The sequence below is a fragment of the Acinonyx jubatus genome, chromosome A2 (assembly GCF_027475565.1).
Source record: "Acinonyx jubatus isolate Ajub_Pintada_27869175 chromosome A2, VMU_Ajub_asm_v1.0, whole genome shotgun sequence".
Taxonomy (NCBI): domain Eukaryota; kingdom Metazoa; phylum Chordata; class Mammalia; order Carnivora; family Felidae; genus Acinonyx; species Acinonyx jubatus.
In genome coordinates, this window is record NC_069383.1 from 70825276 (window position 1) to 70851074 (window position 25799).

The 25799-nt window shown below is 38.6% G+C and overlaps 2 protein-coding genes across 3 annotated transcripts in view; one reads left to right on the forward strand and one right to left on the reverse strand.

Moving 5' to 3' along the window:
• Positions 1-680: 680 nt before the first annotated feature.
• GNGT1 (G protein subunit gamma transducin 1) overlaps positions 681-25799 on the reverse strand; it is a 54032-nt gene continuing 28913 nt past the window's right edge. For both annotated transcript variants that reach the window (XM_053218449.1, XM_053218450.1), the window contains 2 exons: positions 7849-7951; positions 681-3439 (listed from right to left, as the gene is read on the reverse strand). In XM_053218449.1, the coding sequence (XP_053074424.1) occupies positions 3311-3439; positions 7849-7944 (225 nt within the window). In that variant the 5' untranslated portion in view covers positions 7945-7951 and the 3' untranslated portion in view covers positions 681-3310. The remainder of the gene's footprint in view (positions 3440-7848; positions 7952-25799) is intronic.
• On the forward strand, positions 20833-24867 carry TFPI2 (tissue factor pathway inhibitor 2). Its single transcript, XM_015066528.3, has 5 exons — positions 20833-21195; positions 21499-21681; positions 22311-22490; positions 23708-23878; positions 24245-24867. The coding sequence occupies exons 1-5, from the start codon at positions 21108-21110 to the stop codon at positions 24325-24327; spliced, it is 705 nt and encodes a 234-aa protein (XP_014922014.3). The 5' UTR covers positions 20833-21107; the 3' UTR covers positions 24328-24867.

Here is a 25799-nt window from a genome sequence, read left to right on the forward strand (position 1 = left end):
TCAAATCTGGCTCAAATCAAATCAATCCAAATTAGAATAACTGTTTTTTTTTTTCTTGCTAAAGCTTAAACTCACTTATGTGTAGAAAATACCCTCAAAGTGCAAGTATCTCAAATGGTATATACTGCAGTATGTATACTTAACTCATTCTCACTACTGGTACCAGGAAGTTTTGTTGAAGAGCCAAATGCTAAGGCTATGCCAGGAGTTTCTTGTTTCCCTGTAATCTTACCTCATTCCTTTTTACCTAGTAATCCATGGTCCTGAAATAACAACTTCTGGAAAGAAAAAAAAAAAAGGTCACTCACTGTTGTAGCTGTATAGCCTGTGGAACAGTCATGATTATCACATCCTTCTTCCTAAACCATCTTTCTCTGTCACTCCTTTCTATGATTTTTATCTTATTCCAACTTCTGCAGATAATCTGTATTTTTTTTAAGTTTATTTATTTATTTTCAGAGAGAAAGAGTGCAAGTGGGGGAAGGGGCAGAGAGAGAAGGAGACAGAGAATCTCAAGCAGGTCTGCACTGTCAGCACCATGCCTGACGTGGGGCTCGAACTCATGAAACCATGAGATGATGACCTGAGCCAAAACCAAGAGTCGGACACTTAACCAACTGAGCCACCCAGGTGTGCTGACAATCTGTATTTTTAAGCAACACGAATGTTACCCTACTGTCGATTTATTCCTCAATTAAGCTAATAAGAATTCTGAATTATCCAATATAAAAAGTATTACCCTTTCCTGCTTTTAATTGAACACTAGTCAATTAAATTGTAGAGACAATTTATTAGTTGGTATGGCAGTTTCAATAATAAACAGAGCGTCTGGCTTGGGGAATTTACAATACAGAATTGAGATCAAGACAACCATACCAACTGTAATAAGAGAAAGCAAAGCGATGTTAAATGAGTTAAAAGATTTACAGAATACTCTTGGGGTGGAGTGAGGGACAGAGAAGATAGTTTTTAGTGAGTCTCAGAAAGGAGTAGGATTCAAAAGGCTGAAGTGAGTTAGAGAAGAGGACATTTCAGGTGGAGAGATCAATACGACTAAAACTGCAGAAGGTGGGGAAATGGGGTGTCATGTCAGTGGTCATTTAATAGTTAAGTTTGTTGGCTACAGGAAGTCTCCAAGGTTTATTATAATAGAGGACATTTGCTCATTTGCTTATCTCTATTCTAAGTGATTTTAAATTTTCATATAAGAATCCATCCTATGCTCTCATTTTATACATGAAAAAAACTCATGATGTTCAAAGAGTTGAAGTAGAAAGTGGACAAACCAAAGCTTTAACTTAGAATTATCTGGCTCTTAGATCTATTTCCAGTTGTTAGAGATGTTAGTTAGGACCATGCATGTAGAGATGTTGGTTAGGATCATGCGTGTTACTAAGTGCCATAGCAAGGACTCTGTATTTTTTTAATCAGGGGGAAAAAATAAATGGAACACTTAATAAACATTAATTTCCATCAAACTGCACATGGAAAAACCCTTGAGATGGACCACAATTAAACAAGTAAAACAAGTAAAATATATAGTATGCTAGATGGTGGTGGGAGCTATGGAAGAAAATAGAGTGGAACACAAAGACAGGCAGTGCTGAAGGGGTGCTTGGAAAGGAGTTTTATAATTTTAAACAGGGGAAAAGAGCTTCTGCTGAGGAAAGGGTAGTTTATCCAATAGTTTATCCTGGAATCCCTTAATACGGAAAGCATGTCTATATGTGATAGAGTGTGTTGTTAACCATGCAGCCAGAGATCTGGAGTCTGGACCTGAGACACTTGCCAATTCACTTCTCTGAGCCTGGATTTCCTCTATTTCAAAATGAAAGGGTTGAGCAGGAGTCAGCAGATCTTTGCTGAGCATTTACTACCACCAGAGTGGGAAAGCACCATGCTAGGAGCCAAACTTGGGACCACATTGACATTCCCTTCCAGACCAAATAAAGATAATTCTTACCTTGTTTTTAAAATGGGTGACAGGAGTGCTTGGGTGGCTCATTCAGTTGCGTGTCTGATTTTGGCTCAGGTCATGATCTCAGTGTCCGTGAGTTCAAGCCTCGCGTTGGGCTCTGTGCCGACAGCTCAGAGCCTAGAGCCTGCTTCAGATTCTATGTCTCCCTTTCTCTCTGCCCTTGCCCTGCTTGTGCTCTGTCTCTCTCTGTAACTCAAAAATAAATGAGTATTTTTTAAAAATTTTCAAAAAATGGATGACAATCAGTGTGCCTGGGTGGCTCAGTCAGTTGAGTGTCCAAATCTTGATTTCGGCTCAGGTCGTGATCCCAGGGTCCTTGGATCAAGCCTCATGTCAGGCTCTATGCTGTGCGTGGAGCCTGCTTAAGATTCTCTCTCTTTCTCTCTCTCCCTGCCGCTCTCCCTCTCCCATAAGTAATTAAAATAAAACAAAAAGAACATCAATTAGCATTTCCTTGTATTCTGATCACTGACGTATCCAAAAATAGCACTGTACGTGTGAGATAGGATAAGGAAACAGTAACAACAAAAGTAGTTTCCAAGTTGGGGTAATTAACACTCATCATTTGTTACAGAAACAGAGGCAAATTATCTTAGTCATTAGCACAAAGGTAGTGAGATTTGGCTTATGTCAACTCAATAAGATGCCAGGAGGAAACTGATTAGGAAGATGATGCAGAACAAAGCTACTTTTCTACCATTTTGCTCTTACACTGCTACAGGAAAAAGGACCGTATTGGTGACAGTCTTCTTAGAGATGGGATGGAATAGCACGTATCTTAAAGGATTCTGGATATGCATCTAGTTCCTTTCTCAGTAACACTAGTTAACACTTATTGGGTCTTACTGTGTGTCAGGGGTACACTAAATGCCGTAATCACTCTAGTGTAATATTTAACCCCAAGTAAAAGGGGATAGAACCATTATTCTTTCTTTCCTACAGCAGAAGAAACTGAGATTTAAAAAGATTAAGTAACTTATCCAAAGTCAGAGAGGCAGTGAAGTGCCAGGGCCAGAACTTTCTGGCTTCTTATGACCTTTCCTCAGGAACTGCGCTGCGAGATCATGATCTGAGACAGTCACTTACCCGACTGAACCACCCAGGCGCCCCATGAAACAGCAGGCATCGTTAAAAGAAAAAGGTCAATCAAAATTCACTGTACTAAACAGTTGAAGAAAAACAGATTTATACATTATCACATCCCAGTTTTTATTTAAAGTTTATATTTATAAATTTAAAGCTTTACGTACATGCTTAATAGAATTCTTATATATGACCAAAAACTAGTACTGTCATTAAAGCTCAAGATATTCCAAGGATTTTTTTTTTTTTTTATGAAATCACACAGCCTCCTTTGAGCTCCTTGAAGGGATTTTTGTCCTCTGGGATACCCTTTACTAGTGGATCTTCGCCAGATCTTTCTTCAACATAATCCCTTACTTCTTCACAACATTTGGAGACCTTAAAGGAAAAGAGAAAGAAATGACACATTTGGTTCAATACAAATGCTGCAGAATCCAAGAATGTATTTATTATAATTTTTGTGTTCTTTTAAATGTGGTTCTGCTTTCCGCCAATGCATATGTACTTTCTAGGAGAGAAGAAGGAATAGCTGTTCACCAGAGTAAACACTGATTGAATATTTTTCCTCTTTCCAAAAATGTGACCTGTAAAGGTGGAAGGGAATGAATAATTGTTAAATTCCAGGCTTATCACTGCTCCTGGATTCTCAGAAGTATACACATGTAATGTTATTTTAAACTCATTTACAATGATTGATGATGACAGTGCATTAGAAGGTGACCTCCAAAAGGTCAGGGACCTTTGGCTGATTTGTTCACATGTATCGAGAACACAGACTGCATTTAGTTGGTGCTCCATAAATAAGTATTTGTTGAACTGAGTTTTTTTTTTATGAGATTTATCTTCCCTCATATGCACTATTATAATAATGAGTTCATGAAAAATCAGGCTTTAGTACTTTAATGGGCTCAGCCAGAGCCTGAATGATCCATGTAACATTTAACCCACTTTTTAGAAAGAGTCAATGTTCTATAACATATATAAATACAAATGTGTGTGTGTGTGTGTGTGCATGCATATGCATGTATACACAGGATCAAGTTATCATTCCTTTTTAACTTTCAGCTTGTTTCCTTTTCACTTAATACATCATTCATGAAATTAACATGAAACTACTTCATTTCCGGCAGCCCATTAGGTGGCCATTCCATAAGCTATCTAGGTATTGTGTTTTTTAATAAAATATTTATCCTATTTTTATATGAAAATTTCCAGCAACATTAGATATAAGACTTAAGATTACTTTTTAACTCTGTAAACTCATTATGTACATATTAGAAAACATCATTCCTAACTGAGGCAAGACCTTGGTCAGATGGCTCCTTCAATTGGAGTTTATATACAATTTTAAAATATGCAGTAATTCAGATTCACATTTGTTCTTTCTCAAAACTAAGATTTAGATTCACTTTATATATATATATATATATTTTTTAATTTTATTTTTTTTATTTTTTAAAATTTATATCCAAGTTAGTTAGCATATAGTGCAACAATGATTTCAGGAATAGATTCCTTAGTGTCCCTTACCCATTTAGCCCATCCCCCCTCCCACAACCCTTCCAGTAACCCTCCGTTTGTTCTCCATATTTGAGTCTCTTCTGTTTTGTCCCCCTCCCTGTTTTTATATTATTTTTGTTTCCCTTCCCTTACGTTCATCTGTTTTGTCTCTTAAAGTCCTCATATAAGTGAAGTCATATGATTTTTGTCTTTCTCTGACTAATTTCACTTAGCATAATACCCTCCAGTTTCATCCACGTAGTTGCAGATGGCAAGGTTTCATTCTTTTTGATTGCCGAGTAATACTCCATTGTGTGTGTGTGTACACATATACACACCACATCTTCTTTACCCATTCATCCATCGATGGACCTTTGGGCTCTTTCCATACTTTGGCTATTGTTGATAGTGCTGCTATAAACATGGGGGTGCATGTAGATTCACTTTTTTTTATACTTCTCCGAACACCAGCTTTTTGGGCCCCAATCAGATGTCAGGAATAGAGGTTTAACTGCTGTCCTAATTCTGGAGTCAGCAAGGGGTTGGTTTTGACAATGTCTAACTAGGATCTGGGGCTACAAGGAGCAATAAATTACCCAAAACCCATGTGAGTGTGTTGTTCAAAATGTATTTCAGTGAAGCTTATTATAAGTATAGATAGTTTAATATAGGATTATATGGCATTGTAGAAAGCATGGACTTGATTCAAGCCACTCCAGGTCTGAATTTTGGCTCTACCCACTTACCCACAATAGACCCTTAGTTAGGAGAATTCACCCAAGGTTTAGTTATTTAATCTACGAAACAGGAACAGCAACACTAGTTCCATTAAGTTCCCAGCATACAACAGATTCTCAAATGGCAGCTATTTTTAGCTATTACCACAAAGATTATCTTCAATCTTTGCCCATTGAATTGACATATAGTCATTGCAAATCTGTCCTCTAAAAGTGGGATGCAAGCAGTTGTCTTATTCTGACAATAATGCCTTGATAGCAAAAGAGGTTGAGGCATATTATGAACTAGTCTGGGTCTCAGACTTCAATAATAATTTAAAAAGTAGTAATAATAGCAGAAAAAACTTGCTATGTCCTAGGTATTGTTTTCAGAGCTTTATATATATTATCCCATTTATTCTTCCCAATTGTCCTCTGAATTAGATTTTGTTACTATTCCCATTTTACAGAAAATATCTCAGGTGAGTGTTCCACAGAGAGAAAGCTGTGGAGCCAGAATCTGAGCCAGGGATATGGTTCCAGTATCTATCCACTGGACCATACTATAAGGATGCTATACCATCCTGTATCAGAAATGTCGGTTCAGGACCTAAAATTTCTCTGTGTGTGTGTGTAGGTTGTGTGTAGGTGTGTGTGGTTTAGGCAGTGTGGTATTAAATTAGTTTGACTTCCAAGAGCGAGGAGACATTGAGTAGTAGGGAAAAGGAACCCCCAAACCTGACAGATGGTAAGATGTATGTGATGTTTACCCAAAATAAAAAAAAATAAAAATTCCCAGGTGAGCTTGCCATAAGTGAATAATAAACATGAACACAACCAAATTGCCTTCAAAACAATAATCCTGAAGATGTAAGTAATCAAACAGCTTTTGGATGTTTCAAGTAAGAAAAAAGAACTTTCCTTTATGCCAAAAGTTTATGTTTCCTAAATTATAAAGATTTTAACTTTTTTGTTGTGAGTTCCAAGCTTTTCATGATATTTATAAATTTAATTTTTTTTTACAACAAAATATGTCTTGCCTGTATGGAAAGGGCAACAGGGGAGTTTGAGACAATTATAAAGGGGAAAAAACCCAAAATTCCCATATTTATTGGGAGTAAGAGTTTTGAGCAAAGTACAAAGATAATGCAAACTACTCCCCCTTTTTTTGCTCTGGCTTGATAAAACAAATGTTTGAAAAAATATAAAATATACTCTTATTACTCATGGAGGAGTTTTTGTTCTACTTACTTTCCTAAAATGAAGAGATCTAAAATACATATCTACATCTTCCAAGCTTCAGTCACTGTTTGTTTGGAGGAAACTTTTATTCCTTTGCCATTTCTGGTCCTTTTAACAGCAGAGAACTCTTGGTAACCATTTCCAAGATCTGTCAGATGTTTTCAGGAGGAACGAGTGAGTTCTTGTGCTTGAACTCATTTTTGTTTGCAAAGAAGGAATAGAATGTACTCCTTCATTACTAGCCATGACAGTGCTGGAGGGGATGAGGTTTTGGCTAAAAGTATTTAAACATCAAACTATTGCATTAAATAAAGAGAAGCTTATCAATTTAGAAAAGTAAAAATAAAATGCCTATATGTATTGCTTCACTTTACTGCTTAACTGAAATATGGCCTCTGTCTCATCTTCTTTCTTTCTTTCTGCCTCTTTCTCTTTCTTTCTTTCTTTCTTTCTTTCTTTCTTTCTTTCTTTCTTTCTTTCTTTTTTAAAACAACTCTATAAAAATGTAAAAAAACATTTTTAGCTTAGTGGTCATACTAAAACAGGCTAAAGGCTGGATTTGGCCCATGAAAAATAGTTTGCCAAATCTTTGATTTATAGTCTAATCAAGAGATAATTATGATTACTAACTTTCTTAATCTCTGATGAATTTTTACCCGATTTATTTTTAACTACATTGAGCTTCTCCAGTAAATGGTGTGGGGGAGGACAAATAATTTCCCCTCTATTCTTTTAGGTTCTTGGCTGAGACACCCCTGTAATAAAAAAAGGCAGATTAACAAGAGAAAAATGCACAAATTTAATAACGTGTACCTCCTGTATATATGGGAGAGACCAAGGAGAATGAATAACCTCTCCAAAATGACCTAAGATACCCCCTTAAATACCACCTCCAGCTGAAGACAAAAGATGTTGGGGGATATGGGGAGCAGGCCAGTTATGGGAGGTTTCCAGGAAAAGCTGTCATGAAAAACCCACTTAAATCAAGTGTACTTAAGTCCTTGCCTTCTCTACTGATATGAGTTTCTAGAGATTTAGAGTCTTCTCTAAATCCTAAGTCTCTAAATGCCTTCTCAGAAGAAGACACCCTTACAAATGGAGAGTTCTCTTATAACTGTAAACGTCTCTTACAAAAGGGCAGCTTTTACTTGGTTTCCAGAGCTTCTCTACTATCTGCTGTTTCTTAAAAATAATCAGCCTAAAATAATGCTTATGCCAAAGGAACATATTTTGGGGTGGCAAATTCTGCTCCCCTGCAATGGTTTCTGACCCAGTATTCCTATTATATCTACAGTTTAAAATAAAATTCAAAAGAGAACAGAAGTTTACCAGCATTCTTTCCAGTGTTACTTCTTTCTTGAGCTGGTCGACTTCCATCTTCAATTTGTCCTTTTCCGTCAGGTCCTCAATATTGATCACTGGCATCTTTTGCCTGCTGAAAAAATAGATAGTTCGTGCACCTGAATTGCTGGCCTTTGTTTAAAGCCAATGTTAGCCAACACTTCCCTCCACTCTTAACTTACTAAGTGAATTCTTTCTTTGTTTTAGTTTTCTGTGATAATGGATTTCTTATGAACGCTCTCTGAACAATTCTAGCACTACACGCTAGCCTTGCAATTTTAAAGCTCCTTTATAATCTTCACTAATATGATTAAACCAAGCATTGGACTCTAAACACCTGCTAGTAGGTTTGTGGGGAGAGGTCAGTTTAATCATATGTAATCTGCAACACCAAAAGCCTCTCTTTTTCCCTGTTTTTTTTTTTTTTGACACAATTTAAAAATTTGGGTCTCCAACCTTATTTTCCAACACCAAAGCCCTCCATCATATTATTTATGCCATTTAAACTAGTTTGAGGTCATTTTGAGGACTGCCCATTAATCCCCTAAATCGCTAGAGTTCTTAATCTGGTATTAACAGAGAACCATACAAAAACTGTTATTATGAGTTCTTTATAAATAATAGATTGAACTATGAACCAATAGAGTAGAAATACAGCAAACAATCTTATTAATCAAAAATAAACTAGCATGTTACTCTAAACAATACTTGGAAGTGTGTAATAACTGTCAATGCATTGGATAACAACGATGAGCAAATGGAGCAGGTTAAAGGTAGCATAGTGGGTCTGATCTACTGATGCTCATCATAGAAGAAGGATCTTTTGCACTCTCAGAAATCTCTTCTCCTTGATTTTATCAGTGGGCAAAGGGGAAGATAAGCAACTGTCCACTTGCTGGAACTGTCCAGTTCCATATGCAACTGTCTGGAAAATATTTCATTGTAGCCAAGTGGCATCACTTATAATCTCTCCTTTTTTGGTCCTCTCTTTTTCTCCTTTGTCTCCCTGGTCCAATTTTTATAATGATATGTTTTTATTAAAGTAGACACATTCAGGTCACATGCTATTTCAGCAAACATTGTACATCTACATAAAAATATTCTGCTAATAATTTATCAGAAATTAATTAATAGACATTTTAGTATGTTTTTAGGAATAAATGCCAGCACAAATATAGAAAAAAACACTCTATCAGTACCCAAAGTTAATGTTTCCTATATTTTTTTTGCTATTTTGTTCCTATTTTAAGAAACAATGACAACAAAAAGTTTGTTCCTTCCTATGTAATTATTGCCTCGTATTCAAGAGCCCATGCTCAAGTTTATTCTCCCCTTTCTTCTCACTACCTTTAGACTATCTATAACCATTCACAAGTGTATCTATCTCTGCTGATCATTTTCAGCTGTTGACATTGGCCTTTGCACAACTTTTCTCCATTTTGGAAAACTAATTCCATTTGGTAATGGCTCTGACACTTCAATGTGTGTAAAAATCACTTTAGGACCTGTTAAAATATGAATCCAATCTAAGAGGTTTTGATTTGGAACAGGGTTTAGCATTTAATTTTCTCTGTTCTAGAGAATCCCTACCATATTTTTGCCAATGAAATAGTCACTCATTGGCTCTTGATAGGTGTGCGGCCCTGATCATGTTACTTAACTTATCTGTGCCCCAGTTTACTAGGAAATAGAAGCAATATTATTACTTACATTGTAGATTTCTTGAGAGGAATAAAGATTACATAGAGTATGTAGTACAGAGCTAGTGCTCAGTACATGTTAGCTGGGTACCTCCAGGTTTTCAGACTGTGTTATCCTACATGTCATTTGCTGATAGGTAGCTTTATAAGTGCTTTTAAAGGATATCATGTGGACATAATTTCACTCATTTAATATCATGCATAGCAGACACTGTTGGCACCCTGCCTAGATCTCCCTTTCCAGGGTGGGGTATTCATCTCCCCAACACCTGCAGGTGTTGACTGCCAAGGGTAAACCTTCCGCGTAAGTTTGTTCTTGGCTGATGGAAAGCACTTCAGCTGGTGATGTCTGGGAGATTATGCTTTCAGCTGGCCCGTGTAGCACATAGCTGGCTGAAGTGGGGTTCTAATAGCTCAGACCACTTGCCTCTGGGCAGAACAACCTTATGATTGAGAACCTTCCAGAGCTCCCCATAGGGTCAGGATCAGCTAGACATCTGAAACTACAACTTTGCTTAACTTCTGCTTCATCATGCTTTCCACCGTCCTTCAGAGGTTTCTCCTGAGAGCCCACCCTTGATAAGTCACTTGAACAAGGAAAGCCTTAGGCTCTGCTTCTAAAAAATCTAAGGCACAATGGGTTGTAAGGACCTTTATAAGAGCATTCATATCTTTCATAACTTTTATGTCCTTTCTCCTGAATCGTTCAATACATAAAAGAGGATCTTGAAGTTGAAAAAGTCACTTGCAACCTATGTCATGAAAATTCACCTAGACACAGAGAAAAGTGCAAAGTTCTAACATTATTAACAAATGATCTCCCAACTCTAAAACGCTGCGATTCACGATATTTAATATTTTAAGTAAAACACATTTCCTTTGATGGAGGTGAATCTTAGAAGATGTGAGAATGCTTGCCAAATTTGATGCCACAGGACTTGCATGAGAAAACTCAAAGAGCGAATATCAAAACTCTAACCTCCCTCAAGGACACCCCAACACACAGAGAAGGGCAGTGTATATTGTCTGCATGGAGACCAAAGGCTCACAGTTGCACTGAGAGGTTAGAATGAATTTAGATGTGGCATCATCTAATCATGCCTTATCCCATTTTACAGAAGAAGCAAATGCAGTCCAGAGATTGAAGTGCCCCAAATCATACAATGGGTGGCAAACGAGCTGGGGTTATAACACAAGTGTTTGTTTTCTGGTCTGGGGTATTTTCGACTCCAGCATACTTACCTTTGTTTTTGTTTTTGTTTTCAGCACACTGTTACCCTTCTTCAAATTAGTGTAAAAGAATAGATTTGTTTTTTCATACTCTAGAATTACACAGAAAGAAAGCACAAAATTGAAAACAAAGGGCATTAAGCCCACTCTGCCATATCCCCCCCCTCCTCTCCCCTCCCCGCCCCCCCCCCCCTGCCCATACCTGGGTCACTTATATTCAAAGCTTCCAAGTTGACTCACCTGTCTATGGAAAGTCCTAAGAGGGGCTAGATCTTATAACTGCCCCTGCCCCTATTACCAAGCTCACCTATTACTCACCCCATCTTTACCAGAATATAAAAGGGAAGGACAGAAGACACAAACCAACAAGCTAAGGTAGCAATTTATGGCTAACTCAGGGGAGAAACATACCCTAGTAGAAGATATTTGCCTTTTTACTTCTTCTTCCATCCTTCACTACCATCAGAAGAAATAAGGTCCAAACCGGCAAAGGGAAGAGAAGAGGGAGGAAGTATCTCAGAGTTGTGCCCCATCAATACAGCAGTGTTCTCAGTGGGGGCAATACTGCCCCCTCCAGGGCCTTTTGAAAATATGTTAGGTTGTTAATGGTTTTCGTTGGTTTTGTGGGTGTGGGGGAGGGATGTAGGGAGGATAAATCTGTGTAGAGTAACTTAAGTGTCTCACGCTTAGTATCTTCAGCGTTTCCATTAGGATTCTTGCTGATTTATTCTAGAATTAAAGTGGGCTAGTATAAAGTTCAAAATCTACCTGTTTTCTGTTTGTTTTTACACATTATAGATAAGCATATTTTGAAGTAAGGAAACCTGATAAAATATTTTACTTATGGGGAGCCTGGGTGGGTAAGTCAGTTAAGCATCCCACTCTTGGGTTTCGGCTCAGGTCACGATCTCACAATTCGTGAGTTTGAGCCCCACATCTGGTTCTGCACTGACAGTGCGGAGCCTGCTTGGGATTCCCTCTCTCTCTCTCTCTCTCTCTCTCTCTCTCTCTCTCTCTGCCCCATTCCTGCTCTCTCTCTCTCCCTTTCCTCTCTCTCTCTCTCTCTCTCTCTCACACACACACACACACACTCTCTCTCTCTCTCTCAAAAAAAAAAACTTAAAAAGTAAAAAAATAAAATAAAATATTTAACTTATAAGGGCTATATTAGGGGGAATTATTGAAATTACTTATAGAAGTCCCCCATTTGATAGAGGACCAATCGCACATTCTTTGAAATAGAAATATTGCTAGCACACTTTAAATATTTTGACTTCTAAACATTGAATTTGACACTTTTTCAGAAACAAATCCACTGTATTATGTACAACAAATTTGTAATCATATGGCTATAAATTTTCTTATCTTGTACTATTCTTTTTTGTCCTGAAATTATACTTGGGACTATAAAAATAGCTAACACTTTATTCATTCATTCAGCAAATATTTACTGAGTGCTATTATGTGCCAGATGCTTGAGGGTAGAGCACAGAAAAATATAGAAGACACTGTCCATGAGGAATGTACATTCTAATGAGCGAGAAAGACGATAAACAAGATAAAATGTACCATATATTAGATTGTGATAAGTGCTAGGGGAGGTAATAATAAGTAATTTGTTTATTTCACAGACATTTATAAGCTCCTACTTTCTAAGTCTTGCTCTTAGCACTGGGATGCAATGGTGCATACAACAGGTAAGTTCCCTGCTGTTGCAGAGCTTAGATATAATGAAAAGACAAGTAAAACAAAAGGAACCAACATAGTGATATCAGATAATAAAGGCTATAGTTTATGATAAAGAGTGACCGCTATGTGAAGCAACATCATATAGACTGGTTAGAGGTAGTGTCAGTGGGACCAAGACTGTCAAGAAGGAGCCAGTAAAGATAAGGAGATGAGCATTTCATGCAAGGAGAAGGGCTAAGCAGAAGGAAGATCTCATGCAAAGGACCTGAGGTGGAAACAAATTTGTTGTACTAGGAGAATAGAGAACACAGTGTAACTTGAGGGAGATTCGATGGAGAGTGAGGAGGTGAGGTCAGTAAGGGAGAGAGCAGTCAGATCACATACAGTCACTCAGAGGAATGGTGAGGAATAAAATGAGAAGCTAATGAAGGGCTTTAGATTTTATCTTGAAGTGAGGTATTGTGACATGCTCTGATATGTTAAAAATACTCTGCTGTGTGGGGCTGAGTGGGGAACAAAAGTGGAAACTGGGAATTTATGTAAGAACTTAACACAATGGTCCCTTAAGAACAAATAGATTTGAACTATATTGGTGGCCGTGGATATAAAGAAATACGGGCAGATTAAAAATGTGACTTACAGGTAGAACCGACAGGACTATTGATGGGTTGGGTGATGAAGACACGGGCATGTCAAGAGTAATTCCAGTTTTGGGCTTGAAAGTCTACATAGAAGTGTCATTGACAGAAAGAAGGAAGATCAAGGTTTATGACTAAGACTTCAGTTTAAGACACATAATATTTAAGATGTCTATTAGACATCCAAATACAGATATTAAGTAGAGGTAAGTGTTTGGAATTCAGAGGTGAGATCAAGACTATACACAAATATGCGTATATGTGTGTTGTGTGCATATATGTATGCACATATGTGTGCATATATATGTGTGTGTATATATATATATATGTATGTATGTATGAATATACATTTGAAAAACAGTACAGTTAGAGAAGAGTTCTCAAGGTTGAGCTTTGAGTCACCCCAACCTTTAATGGGCAGGCAGAGGAGAAGGACAGATTGAGAAGGAATACCAAGTAAATAGGGGAAAACCAGAGAATGTGGTGTCATAAAAACTAAAAGAAAAGCATTTCAAGGATGAGGAAAGATTTGAAATTGTTAAACATTGTTGAGACAAAAGGTAGATGGAAAAAATGTGGTCCTTGGTGACCTTAGGGGCAGCTGTTTTGGTTGTCATATGAATTGAGAGGTCCAGTAAGATGTGGAAACATAATGATGTGCCCTTGACAGGAGTACTTCCTGTTCTTCTTCTTCCCGAAATGGAAGTTTAATTGGAGTGCAATGTGGAAAGAAAGGAAGATAAGGAATTGGAGCAGATAGTGAAGAAAACATTTCTGGTAAGTTCTGCTGGAAAAGGGAGCAGTGAAATAAGGCTCTAACTGAAAAGGGATAGAGAGTTAAATATGAACTTTAAGTTTGGGATGAAAACAGTCTGGGATGAAGCACTGTTGTTACAGAAAAGTGACAGGAGTCAAGTCCTTGAGAAGGCAAGAGGGGAAAAGACCCAGAGCAGTTGCTAAGGGGCTGGTGTCTGATTGGACCAGGGCATAACTTCTATTGTAAGAGACAGGAAGACAGAGAATGCCGGAGATCCCATTGACCTGTAGGAACAACTCACACTTCTCTGGCTCCTTCAGTAGACCTTGTCCATGCCACTCTACTCAACTCCCTCCTAATACAGACCTTTCAGTTGGACTCAGTGTTTTCCTTGGCTAATAGTCAAGAAAGAAAAAAAAAATTAGTAAGAGTCTTAGGAGATGTATTGCCCTTTCAAGCTGCAACTACCGCCTCCCCCCACCCCCAAATGGCAGGTTGTCCTTCCTGTGTGATTTAAGATACAAAAGCTTTTCCACACAAAACCAGAACAAATGAACATTTGAAGGGTTTATGGCATTTTAGTAAGTAATGTGTAACTAACATGAGATTTGGGTTAGAGCATAAAAATGACAATATTTTTGTAAGAAAGAGTGTCTTTATACTAGAAAGGTCAAGGTCCATTACTTTCTGCTAAATATAACCCTTAAAATAAGGACTTTAGTGATTAACTCTCTCAATCCTCTAATCTGATTACTAACTTTGGCAGATGTTTCTCTTGGAGCATTACAGCAATGTATTTAAATTGTATCTATTTGTATTTAAAGTAATCTATTTGTTTTCAGTGATAAACTTTATGTTTGAGTAAAAAGGAAATCTGAGATAAAATTGCCCAGGTACTGAACTAAGGTCATGAGGAAGTGTTATATATGATAAGCCTGACATGGGTCCCCACTACTATGTAAGAAAAAGCAAAGTGCACACAGTGAGTAAGAACACGGGATCGGGATTCAGACTGCCTGAGCTAGCTGTATAGCTTTGGCCAACACACATATTCACCTGAAGTTTCAGTGCTCATTTGCAGAGTGAGGAGAATAAAGTATTTCCCTCAGTGGTTACTGTGGGAGATTTAATGAGCTAATGTATGCAAAGTACAATGTATACTCTCAATAAACATCACATTCATCATTATAGTTATTGCTATTGAGGTTCCCACATGATATTCAGGAGTTAGAGACAATTTTCTCTGTCTTCCCCACTTCCTGACATGCCATTCTCTGATGGATTGGTAGCCCAGGCTAGAGTTTTGGACAGATGGTGAGACTGTACTGTGCCTGAAACATCTTGGATGAAATAGTCCCAAATTTGTCCCAACCTTCTAGATGCCCTACATAGTTAAATATGTAGCACCCTGAGCAAGAGAAAAGATGGTCTGCCTCCTAGATAGGCATGATAGCTGAGGGAACATACATCTGGGTAGAAGAGAAAGGGGGTTTCTGAGATTCTACCTTCCTACAGAAGGCAACGCTTTGCTAGAGCCACAGCATCTTTAAAAACCAACCAAAAAAGCTAACTGTTGAAAGAATGAGTCTCTGTGTCCCATAGGCATAGAAGATACAATGTTAGATATGTTTATATGGATTGCCTATTATTTTGAATTGAGCTCTTGATAAAATGTTATTTCCTCCTCTATGATCCCATAAAACCTAGTACATAATTCAATATTGTACCAAAAACACTATATTGCAATTTGGTTATGTGATATTCATCTGTCTACCCCATTATGCTATGAGATCCCTAATGTGTTCGTCTTTGTATCCCAAACACCTAGCACAAGGTTTGGCACATGTTAAATATTAATTCTGCTTATTTTAAAAATAGGTGAATGAAAAAATGACCATGGTACAAGACATATTAAATACTCCATTATCTTGTTCTCCCTAAGGAGAACAAGAATAATAAAATTAGGCATAGGGAAGGTTTCATCCGCTTATGTGGCTCCATCTTATTATAGAAGACTCACAGATGCACTCTATGTCCGACAGAGGGCGCAATAGAGTAAACATTTCGTATGTGGTCCAACTCGCGAGAAAAACGCCTTGGTGAAGGAGTTGCCTAAACTTTAACAAATTCCTCGTGATCCCTAATCTCTCAGAAAAGATTAACTGCCTTTCTTATCAAATGTGTAAACTTCTTGTTAGAGCCAGCTGGATTCATTTCAGATTTTATTTTGTGAGGGCTTAATCTAAAAGGCAGCAAGAATTCTGTTTACTAAGGAGTTATCAGTGTAATTCCTTAAGTGACTATGTTATATAATACATATCCCCCAAATCACCGGACTCAATTAATTCTCCTCATTCCTTCATGAGCTAACCATGCCACCTCTAAGGTGTCTGACAGAGAGGAGGACCATCTGCCTCAATCCTTTCCTAAAATTCATGATGACAGTCCAAGCATGTGTGGCTCTCAAAAGACAGAACATCATACTTCAGGACTGGGAATTCTAGGTGCTAATGTGTTCCAAATCAACCTCATATCCATTTTTTACTGGGTCGGGGGTGGTGGTGGTGGTGAGAAAGAACAGAAGCAAGGATCTGACACATGCACAGGTGCTCCTGAAGTCACTGTAGCTTCTGTGTGCTTCAATTCTGGTTTTTAGTGTTTTCCTCCAATGCCTTGTACAGTAGAAAGAGCCCATGTATGGGCTTAGAAAGAATACAGGTCTCTGCCAACAACTAAGGTAAATAAACATGACCAGCCATTTTCTCTCTCCAGGTCTCAATTTATAATTCTGTGAAGTGAAAATAGTGGAATAGATGATATTGATAGTTCCTTTAGCATTCAAATGATAAGAATTCCATGCCTTATTTTACCTCTATTTTTGAACCTCTACTTTCTGGCCACAGCTACTAAAGCTATTACTTGGTATAACAATGACAAATCAATTTGGGTGACTGTTCTTCCCAGTTCCCTCCAGCCTTGCACTTCCTGTTGACTTTGGATAAAGGAATTCTTTTCCTTTGCTATGTGGTAACCTTTGGCCTAGATACTAGTTTAAGGATATGGAAGTAATATGACGTCCCTATGGAGGCTGATTGTAGTAGTCATTTGGCCCTTCCACATGGTCCTAAGTATAAATTCATTAATTTAAAGTAGTCCCAGGAAATTTAGATTCCCCTTATATTGGAAGGTATCTTTTTCATGGATATAAAAATACTGAAGTGTTTTGCAATTAAGAGGAGTAATTTCCTTCCTGATAACCTGGCTTGAAAATCTCAAACTTCTACCTGTCTTCACTTGTTCAATTCTCCTTCCCTGTCTCTGCTCAGTGGTCACAGGGGTGTTAAAGATGCATCCTATGGGGCGCCTGAGTGGCTCATTGAGTTAAACATCTGACTCTTAATTGTGGCTCAGGTCATGATCTCAAGGTTGTGAGATTGAGCCCTGCCCTGAGTAGGGCCTTGCTGATAGCATGAAGCCTGCTTGGGATTCTTTCTCTCCCTCTCACTCTGCCCCTTCTCTGCTTGTTGCTTGCTCTCTCTCTCTCTCTCAAAATAAATAAATAAACTTAAAAAAAAAAATAAGAGATGCACCCTACAGCACACAGAATAAAGGAAGGAAATTAACATTTCTAGAATATCTCTGAACTCGAATTTTGACCTGTGTCCACAGACTCTACACCACAGAGGGGTGAAAAGCCTGGTTTTGGCCCTTTCCCCTTCCCCTCCATGTGTTTGTAACACAGCATTTCTGAGTACTTAGCAGGACTAAGTACACTGCTCTGGCTGAAAGAATCCTGAGGCTCATTTCCCCAGAAGAAACCATCATGGATAGGTATCTGATTGTGTGACACCTTCCCAGGCAGAGGGGTAGCCTCTGAGCTCAGCCAAGAGGAGAGCTGGTGGGAACAATGTGACAGGTTTCAGTCTTACAAGGCCAGTTTTCTGATTGTATTGCTGTTTGTCTGATCATGTTGCTGTTTCCTGATTATGGTTGATACTCGATCTTAAAGTTTTGTGCCAAGGTTTGCAATGGGATTCTGGGCCTGTGTGTGAGAAGCTGAAGCACATCTCTTTGCGTGCCTACGCACTTGCCTTTTAATCCTTGTAACACACATGTAAACAAGAATAGTCATTTTACCCATTTTACAGATAAGGAAACTGAGGCTCAGAGAGTTTATGTGACTTGTCTGAAGGAGCAAGGAATAAAATTCATTTTCCCATTGCAGCATGCAATTTCCCAAAACAGTCTGCCCTAATCCAAAAGATTCCTCATTTTATATGAAGCAAAAAATGATCAAAAAGTACCAGCACCTGAGAACAAAGAACAGCTGTGACAACAGCCATTGCTGAATGACAAGTTTGAATCAGTCCTTCAATTTAGTTTAGTCCACGTGTGAGATATATGTAATCATACTCAGAAGAATGAAAATAGATAATTTGAAGTTGAATTTTCCCCTGAATGTGATACTGGCTGTTTGGTAAAATTTCCCTCTCCTATTAACATTTGAGAGGTACAGAGAGGGTCTAATCTGCTTCTCCTAGGAATGTGTCTTTCCCAAACCAGCTGGCTATTTCAGTAGTTGGTGTGCTAAAGCCAGCTCACGCTGTACCTATCTATTTCCAACTCTGGTAGCCTGAAACTGGCCATGATGGGAGCATTTATACCATGGAAATCAGTAAACTATACACACCAAAAACACCACCCCCGCCCACCCCCTCCTGGTATTCCCCTTCCTGAGAGCTGGTTGTTAAACATTTATCTTTATATCTTGGACTGTCAGTCTTAATCACAGATATTTGGTAATCTGACAGCATCAGTAACACTGAATATTTCCAGAAGAGGCTAGTTTTCTTAAGAATATGATCCTATGCTGTGACATCAGGATAAATGAAAACTGGCACGAGGGATATAGTGTGCAAAATGTCCCATACTGTTAAGTGTGAGCATAGTGTTTCTCAGAAACTTGGAAGAGAATTCCCGTAAACTCCATCCAGACCCTCAGGAGAAGCCAGGAATAATTATTCTGTTGAAAATATTAAATACAACAAGAGGAAAAAGGGGAGGAAGGGAAGACACATTCATCAAGAGAACCCATTAAAATATTCTCTAAAAATATCTTTAACGTTTTATGTGAAAACCAAATGTGAATAATTTGTTTTGTGTAAATAAAAGGTTAGACTGGGGCTAACATGTTAAAGGAGCAGTGAACTTTAATAAAGATGCACTGACAATTAGGAAATGTGCAGGAAGGGGCGAATCTGTGATCCCCTAAGCCCACTTCTCTTTGGACTTTGATGTTCCAGCTCAAAAAACATAGCTACAATACTTACACGTGGCTCGGGGGGGGGGGGGGAGTATAAAATGGTATAATCAATTTGGAAAAGTGGCAGTTTTTAACATTCATAAATATTTTACCCGAGAGTAATAAAAGCTGTGTGTGCACACAAAGTAGCTTTATTCCTAACAGTCCCAAACTAGAAACAACACAAATGTCCACTAACAGGACATCTGTAATATATTCAAACATTGGAAGAATGGACTCAGCATTTAAAAGGAATGAACTATCAATAACATGGTGTGTCTTAAAAACAGTAGTGGAATCCGGATGGCCAATAGGCACATGAAGAGATGCTTAACGTCGCTCCTTATCAGGGAAATACAAATCAAAACCACACTCAGAGACCACCTCACACCAGTCAGAGTGGCCCAAATGAACAAATCAGGAGACTATAGATGCTGGAGAGGATGTGGAGAAAAGGGAACCCTCTTGCACTGTTGGTGGGAATGCAAATTGGTGCAGCCGCTCTGGAAAACAGTGCGGAGGTTCCTCAGAAAATTAAAAATAGACCTACCCTATGACCCAGCAATAGCACTGCTAGGAATTTACCCAAGGGATACAGGAGTACTGATGCAAAGGGGCACTTGTACCCCAATGTTTATAGCAGCACTCTCAACAATAGCCAAATTATGGAAAGAGCCTAAATGTCCATCAACTGATGAATGGATAAAGAAAATGTAGTTTATATACACAATGGAATACTATGTGGCAATGAGAAAGAATGAAATATGGCCCTTTGTAGCAACGTGGATGGAAGTGGAGAGTGTGATGCTAAGTGAAATAAGCCATACAGAGAAAGACAGATACCATATGTTTTCACTCTTATGTGGATCCTGAGAAACTTAACAGAAACCTATGGGGGAGGGGAAGGAAGAAAAAAAAAAGAAGCTAGAGTGGGAGAGAGCCAAAGCATAAGAGACTTTAAAAACTGAGAACAAACTGAGGGTTGATGGGGGGTGGGTGATGGGTATTGAGGAGGGCACCTTTTGGGATGAGCACTGGGTGTTGTATGGAAACCAGTTTGACAATAAATTTCATATATTGAAAAAAAAAACAGTAGTGGAGCCAAAGAAGTACAAAACTTTATAAAGTACATACTTTAGGATTCCATTTGCATGTGATTCAAGAACAGGCAAAACGGACGTCTGGGGATCAGAAGTGGTTGCCCCTGCCTGGGATGGGAAGGACTGACTGGGAAAGGGTATGAGAGAATGCTCTGGGGTGCTGTAAATGTTCGAATTCTTGATTTGGAATAGTGCTGTACACTTGAGATATTATGAGCCTTTTATTAAATGGAGATTAGATCTTGACTGAAATGTGTACATACATGTAAATGTAAATAAATATACATACTCAAATTTCTAATCTAATGAAGGAATCTATTGCAATGAGCCAGGCTCCCCTCAGCCCAAAGAATTTCACACTCTCTTTCTGCCCTTGCAGTACTTGGATTTCGAGCTTTCAGAACATGGACTCAGGCTTCAGGGTGATGCTGCAAATTGGAACCTTGTGCAATCACCCCCAGGTCATTTCCCTCTAGCTTGCCGACTTCCCATCACTGACACAATGCCACATCTGGCCACCCCCGCCAGGCCTCGAGAGAAAGTTTGGGAGAGGCAGGTTCAACCTGGTGGGGAATTCCTCTCCCCCGCACACTTTCCAGCGCCCTGCTGTGGCGGGTCACACAGCCCAGTAGGGCATGAATCAGCCTCCCTTGCAGGCTCTGCATAGGCACGCTCCGCCCCGTCCGGGGTCGGAGGCGGCTCACCCTACTACATAAAGCAAGCACCCAGCACGTCGGCACCCAGGCCGCCTAGAGGCTGGACTCTGTGCACCCTTTTCCAACGGGACTTTCAAGGAACGCCTCGCCCCGAGGGCCAATTGAACCGGACACCATGGACCCTACTGGACCTCTCCGGCTGTTACTTCTGCCGTTGCTCCTGATGGGGACCGTGCTGGGAGATGGTGTTCAGGAGGCATCAGGTATGGGCTGGTCTGGGACCCCCCTCTTTGCGCCGGGCTTCCGCTGAGGTAAGCAGTGAGGGCGCTGCGGCAGTGGGGCCCCCAGCACCCGCCCTCTCCACCCGGATTTCCCCGGGCCCCTGCCGCACAGGGAGTCCAAAGCCGTGGGAAGAGGCACTCCCGCCGAAGTTTGTACTTTCTCTCCTGCAAACCCCCCCTCTGCTCGGAACAGAACTCCCCCGGGAAGCCTCTACCTTCCCGGGAGACGGGAGACGTGGCTGACCTCCTTCCCTCTCTCAGGCTATCCTTTTGACCCTCCTGTAGGAAACAATGCGGAGATCTGCCTCCTGCCCCCGGACGAAGGGCCCTGCCGGGCCCGGATTCCCAGTTACTACTACGACAGGTACACACAGAGCTGCCGCAAGTTCATGTACGGGGGCTGCGAGGGCAACGACAACAATTTCGAAACTTGGGAGGCCTGCGATGAAGCTTGCTGGAGGATAGAGAGTAAGTTGTTGCACGCAAGCTCAGAACTCTTGCGCGCTCCTTGCAGGGAAGGGCTGGTGGTAATTTAATTTTATGCCTCCTTGAAGACACTGTTTCCTCATGTCGATCATCCATCAATCTGAAATACTTTCACAGGATTTTATTATTAAAGTATGATTTAGCTAACTATAAATTTTCCTTTTGTCCCTGGATGCCCAAACATGTTTTGGCTTAGTACAGGGATATTGTGGAGATTCATGATAATGTTTTCTATTTTACTTTAATTATATTTATTGTATCTGTTAAGGCCAGTAACAGAACATGGGACTTTGCAATTCAGGGAAGTAAGCCAAAGGAAAATACCCATCCGTGTGAATAAGTTTAATTAACTTCATGTGTAGAAAAATCAGAACACCCTGTGAGAACAGAGAATTCCCACTACGTTTGGCTGACTCAGGTCTGGAGCCACTGTTACAAAAAAAAAAAAAGCTAAAATAACTGGATTAATGAAAAGTCTCTTGGGGATTTACTATCCCAGTACTAAATGTGATGCTGTTTTCTCCCCAGTTGTTTCTGAAAATATAGTAAAGTTTTGATGTAATCCTAAGATAATTTTTGACTAACACTGTTTTATGCCCTCCTTTTCCTAGAAGTTCCCAAAATTTGCAGGTTGGAAGTCAGTGAGGGGCAGTGTGGAGAGCCCAGAGAAGAGTATTTCTTCAATCTCAGTTCCATGACATGTGAAAAATTCGTATCTGGCGGGTGTCACAGCAATGAGAACAGGTTCCCAGATGAGGCTACCTGTATGGGCTTCTGTGCACCAAAAAAAAGTAAATACTACTTTTATGGTGTTGCTATTTCGTTTCTTTATTAAGACTCTAGGAGTAAAAAATCAACAATTTGATGTGGAATTCACATGGCTGTGCTCTGGTGATTTCACATATAGTATGATATTGATTTTCACACAATTGCCCTGTGAGGAAGTAGAATTATTCCCATTTTTACATATGAGAGGACAGGCTACCAGAAGTTCATGACTTGCCAAGTTCTCAGGGCTGGAAAGTCACAAAGCCATGCATGATTTTAGTTTTTGCTTCCTCTTCTGGATTGTTTCTTTAGAACTATTTCTTATCTACTTAATTTACACATAAAAATTACAGTATTCTGAATGTCATGACCTCAGGTTTGGAATCACTTATTATAGGAGACAGTGGAATATATACAGACTTAAGATGGTGAAACTCAAAATTTCTATCTAAAGTTTTTGGCTAGATTTCTGTATCCTTTAGTAACTGCAAATTGCAGGACAAAGAGATTTCTATCCTTCTTTGTTACCCTTCTTTGTTCTTACCTACATCCTCACCCCCTCACTCCCTAAAAATGATGTGTTACTAGGGCAGCATTTTTGTAGAGAGAGACAATACAGGCATTTTCCCTTGGCATAGCAGACATACACAAATATATACAAACTTAACAAACAAGGAAAATTTGCTTTGGCAGAGATTTGAGGGAGCTCTATAGCTATTTGCTGTGTTCAAAATGTAAAATCTTGAGTTAATGGACAGATGGTGGTTGCTGGTGTTTCCTTAAATTTTTTGTGTAAATGTAAATGTTCCAGTGGCTACTTGGGAAATAGATACATGCATTCTTGATTAATAGTGGAAGGAGAGCTGATAAAAACATTTAAAATAAACCTACCGACACAAGAAACTTTACTAAAGCATGACATATATCAGCCCTTGAAACATAGCCCATTTCTACCAGACCATATCTGTTCTTTGGGTTCAACTTTTTTACACGTTCAAATGATACAAAGACATAGCTTCGGAAGAAATTCTCTCCAGTTTATGAAAATTTTAGATTTAGCAAAGTATAGCATGTAAGCTTTCTTGAAAATTGAGACATGCTTTTTAAATGGTTTAGTATGATATTTTGGATTCAGAATGAAGCTTCTATGGGATTAGATTTTCTTCAGTGACTTCAGTAATCACAACTTACTAATTCTGGTATTACTGCATTTCTAATTTTATTTTCTTTTTTTATAAAGGTCCATCATATTGCTATAGTCCAAAAGATGAAGGACTATGCTCAGCTAACGTGACTCGCTATTATTTTAATCCGAGACACAAAGCTTGTGAGGCCTTCACCTATACTGGCTGTGGAGGGAATGAGAATAACTTTATTAACATGAAGGATTGCAAACATGTTTGTGTAAAAGGTAATGATTTTTTTCTTCATTCCATTTTTAAACTAATTTTATAAATAATTTATAAGCAAATTTATATTTTTATGTATCCATTTTCCTAATAGCATATTGACATTTCAAGACTACTTCTACATAAATAGCATTTTAGTACTGGTCAGTTTTGTCAAATGCTAATGCTGTCTAGCTACAATAGACAGTAGCTGTATCCTTGCATTTTAAAGGTAGAAAGTTACTAACTTGAGTGGATAGTGAGTAAAACTGACTTTATAATCATTAAAAACAGTTGAGGTGAGCTGGTAAGCATGTCGGCACTGTTGATTTAAAGTGAGTGTATGGGCTGGAGATATATGATATTTATTTTTACTTTGTTGACTTTAGCTTTGAAGAAGGAAAAGAATAAGAAGATGCCAAAACTTTTCTTTGCTAACAGACGGGTGAAGATTTGGAAGAGGCAATTTTAACTTTTTTTTTTTCTATATTTCATTTTGTGAATGCTACTGCCTTTACGGTTATATCTGAATAATAATATAACATGGGTAAATGAATCATTAATGATTTACTTGCCAGTTTTTATTGCTACAGGTTACTTTTTTGTATATTTTTATACATAACCAGCTGCTATTCAAATGTGAATCTATTATTTTTAATTTACTGTTCACCTATATGAGGTTGAATTCTTACTGTGCATAAGATATAAAAGCAAATATGACTCACCCAGTTCTTGGGGTTGTTCTTCCTGAAATCAGAAGGTGATAGCAATTGAAAAGCATAAGACAGTATAATCATGTTGTCTTAATACATATGATCATAAAAAGGACCAGCAAATACATTTCATTTTGCATTTAAAAGTTGAATTATATTTTAAGTCCAAGGAAACAAACCTGCAGATTTATCAACACTTGAGAAAAATATTACAAGTGCTGTTAGGTAGACATGATTAACTTCTATTTCTATTGTGTCATTTAAAAGACAATAAAATAACTTTTTTGACTGAATAAAAAGTTTGCAAATTTATTAAAATCAGAAATGTTTTCTTCTGGGGATAAAATTCTCTCTCTCTTTAACTGTGTTTCCATCCATCATCCCCATTCACATGTATATATATGTTTATACATATAGAATAGATGGGTTTTAATATTCTATCGTTACCTTACTTCCTAAGACATAATAAACTGGAGACCACTAAAATTCTTAAAATTTTTAACTGTTCAAGGTGTTTATTTATATTAAACCAGAGAGCATGCATGAATTTAATAATTTAAGTTCCACTAATGAAATATTCTTTTTTTTTTTTAACATTTTTTTATTTTTTACTTTTGAGACAGAGAGAGACAGAGCATGAACAGGGGAGGGTCAGAGAAAGAGGGAGACACAGAATCCGAAACAGGCTCCAGGCTCTGAGCGGTCAGCACAGAGCCCGACGCAGGGCTCCAACTCACAGACTGTGAGATCATGACCTGAGCCGAAGTTGGACGCTCAACCGACTGAGCCACCCAGGCGCCCCGAAATATTCTTGATAAATATGATCATTCCAGTTAAACAGTTTTTTTTCTGTAATGACTTTTTTTTTAATTCCTACGTTTTCATGGCAAGATTAATATGTTTAAAAGTATTCCCCTAATCTAGCAAAATTATAAATGCATTTGCCCTTTGCTTGAACAATTCCTCTTTTAAAATTCTAGCCCAGGGGCACCTGGGTGACCCAGGGGTCACAGTTGATCATCCCACTCTTGATTTCAGCTCAGGTCATGATCCCAGGGTCATGGGATCAAACCCCTTATCAGGCTCTGCGCTGAGCATGGGGCCTGCTTAAGATTCTCTCTCTCTCTCTCTCTCTCTCTCTCTCTCTCTCTCTCTTCTCTTTCTCTCTCCCTCTCCCTCTGCTTCTGCCTCTCTCTCAAATAAAATCAAAACAAACAAATCTATCCCAAAG

Excerpts from the sequence above, each read along its gene's own strand:
- TFPI2 (XM_015066528.3), top strand. The coding sequence starts at position 21,108 with ATGGACCCTACTGGACCTCTCCGGCTGTTACTTCTGCCGTTGCTCCTG. Across the intron at positions 22,491-23,707 it reads CTTCTGTGCACCAAAAAAAA|GTCCATCATATTGCTATAGT; the intron begins GTAAATACTACT and ends TTTTTTATAAAG. Across the intron at positions 23,879-24,244 it reads CAAACATGTTTGTGTAAAAG|CTTTGAAGAAGGAAAAGAAT; the intron begins GTAATGATTTTT and ends TGTTGACTTTAG.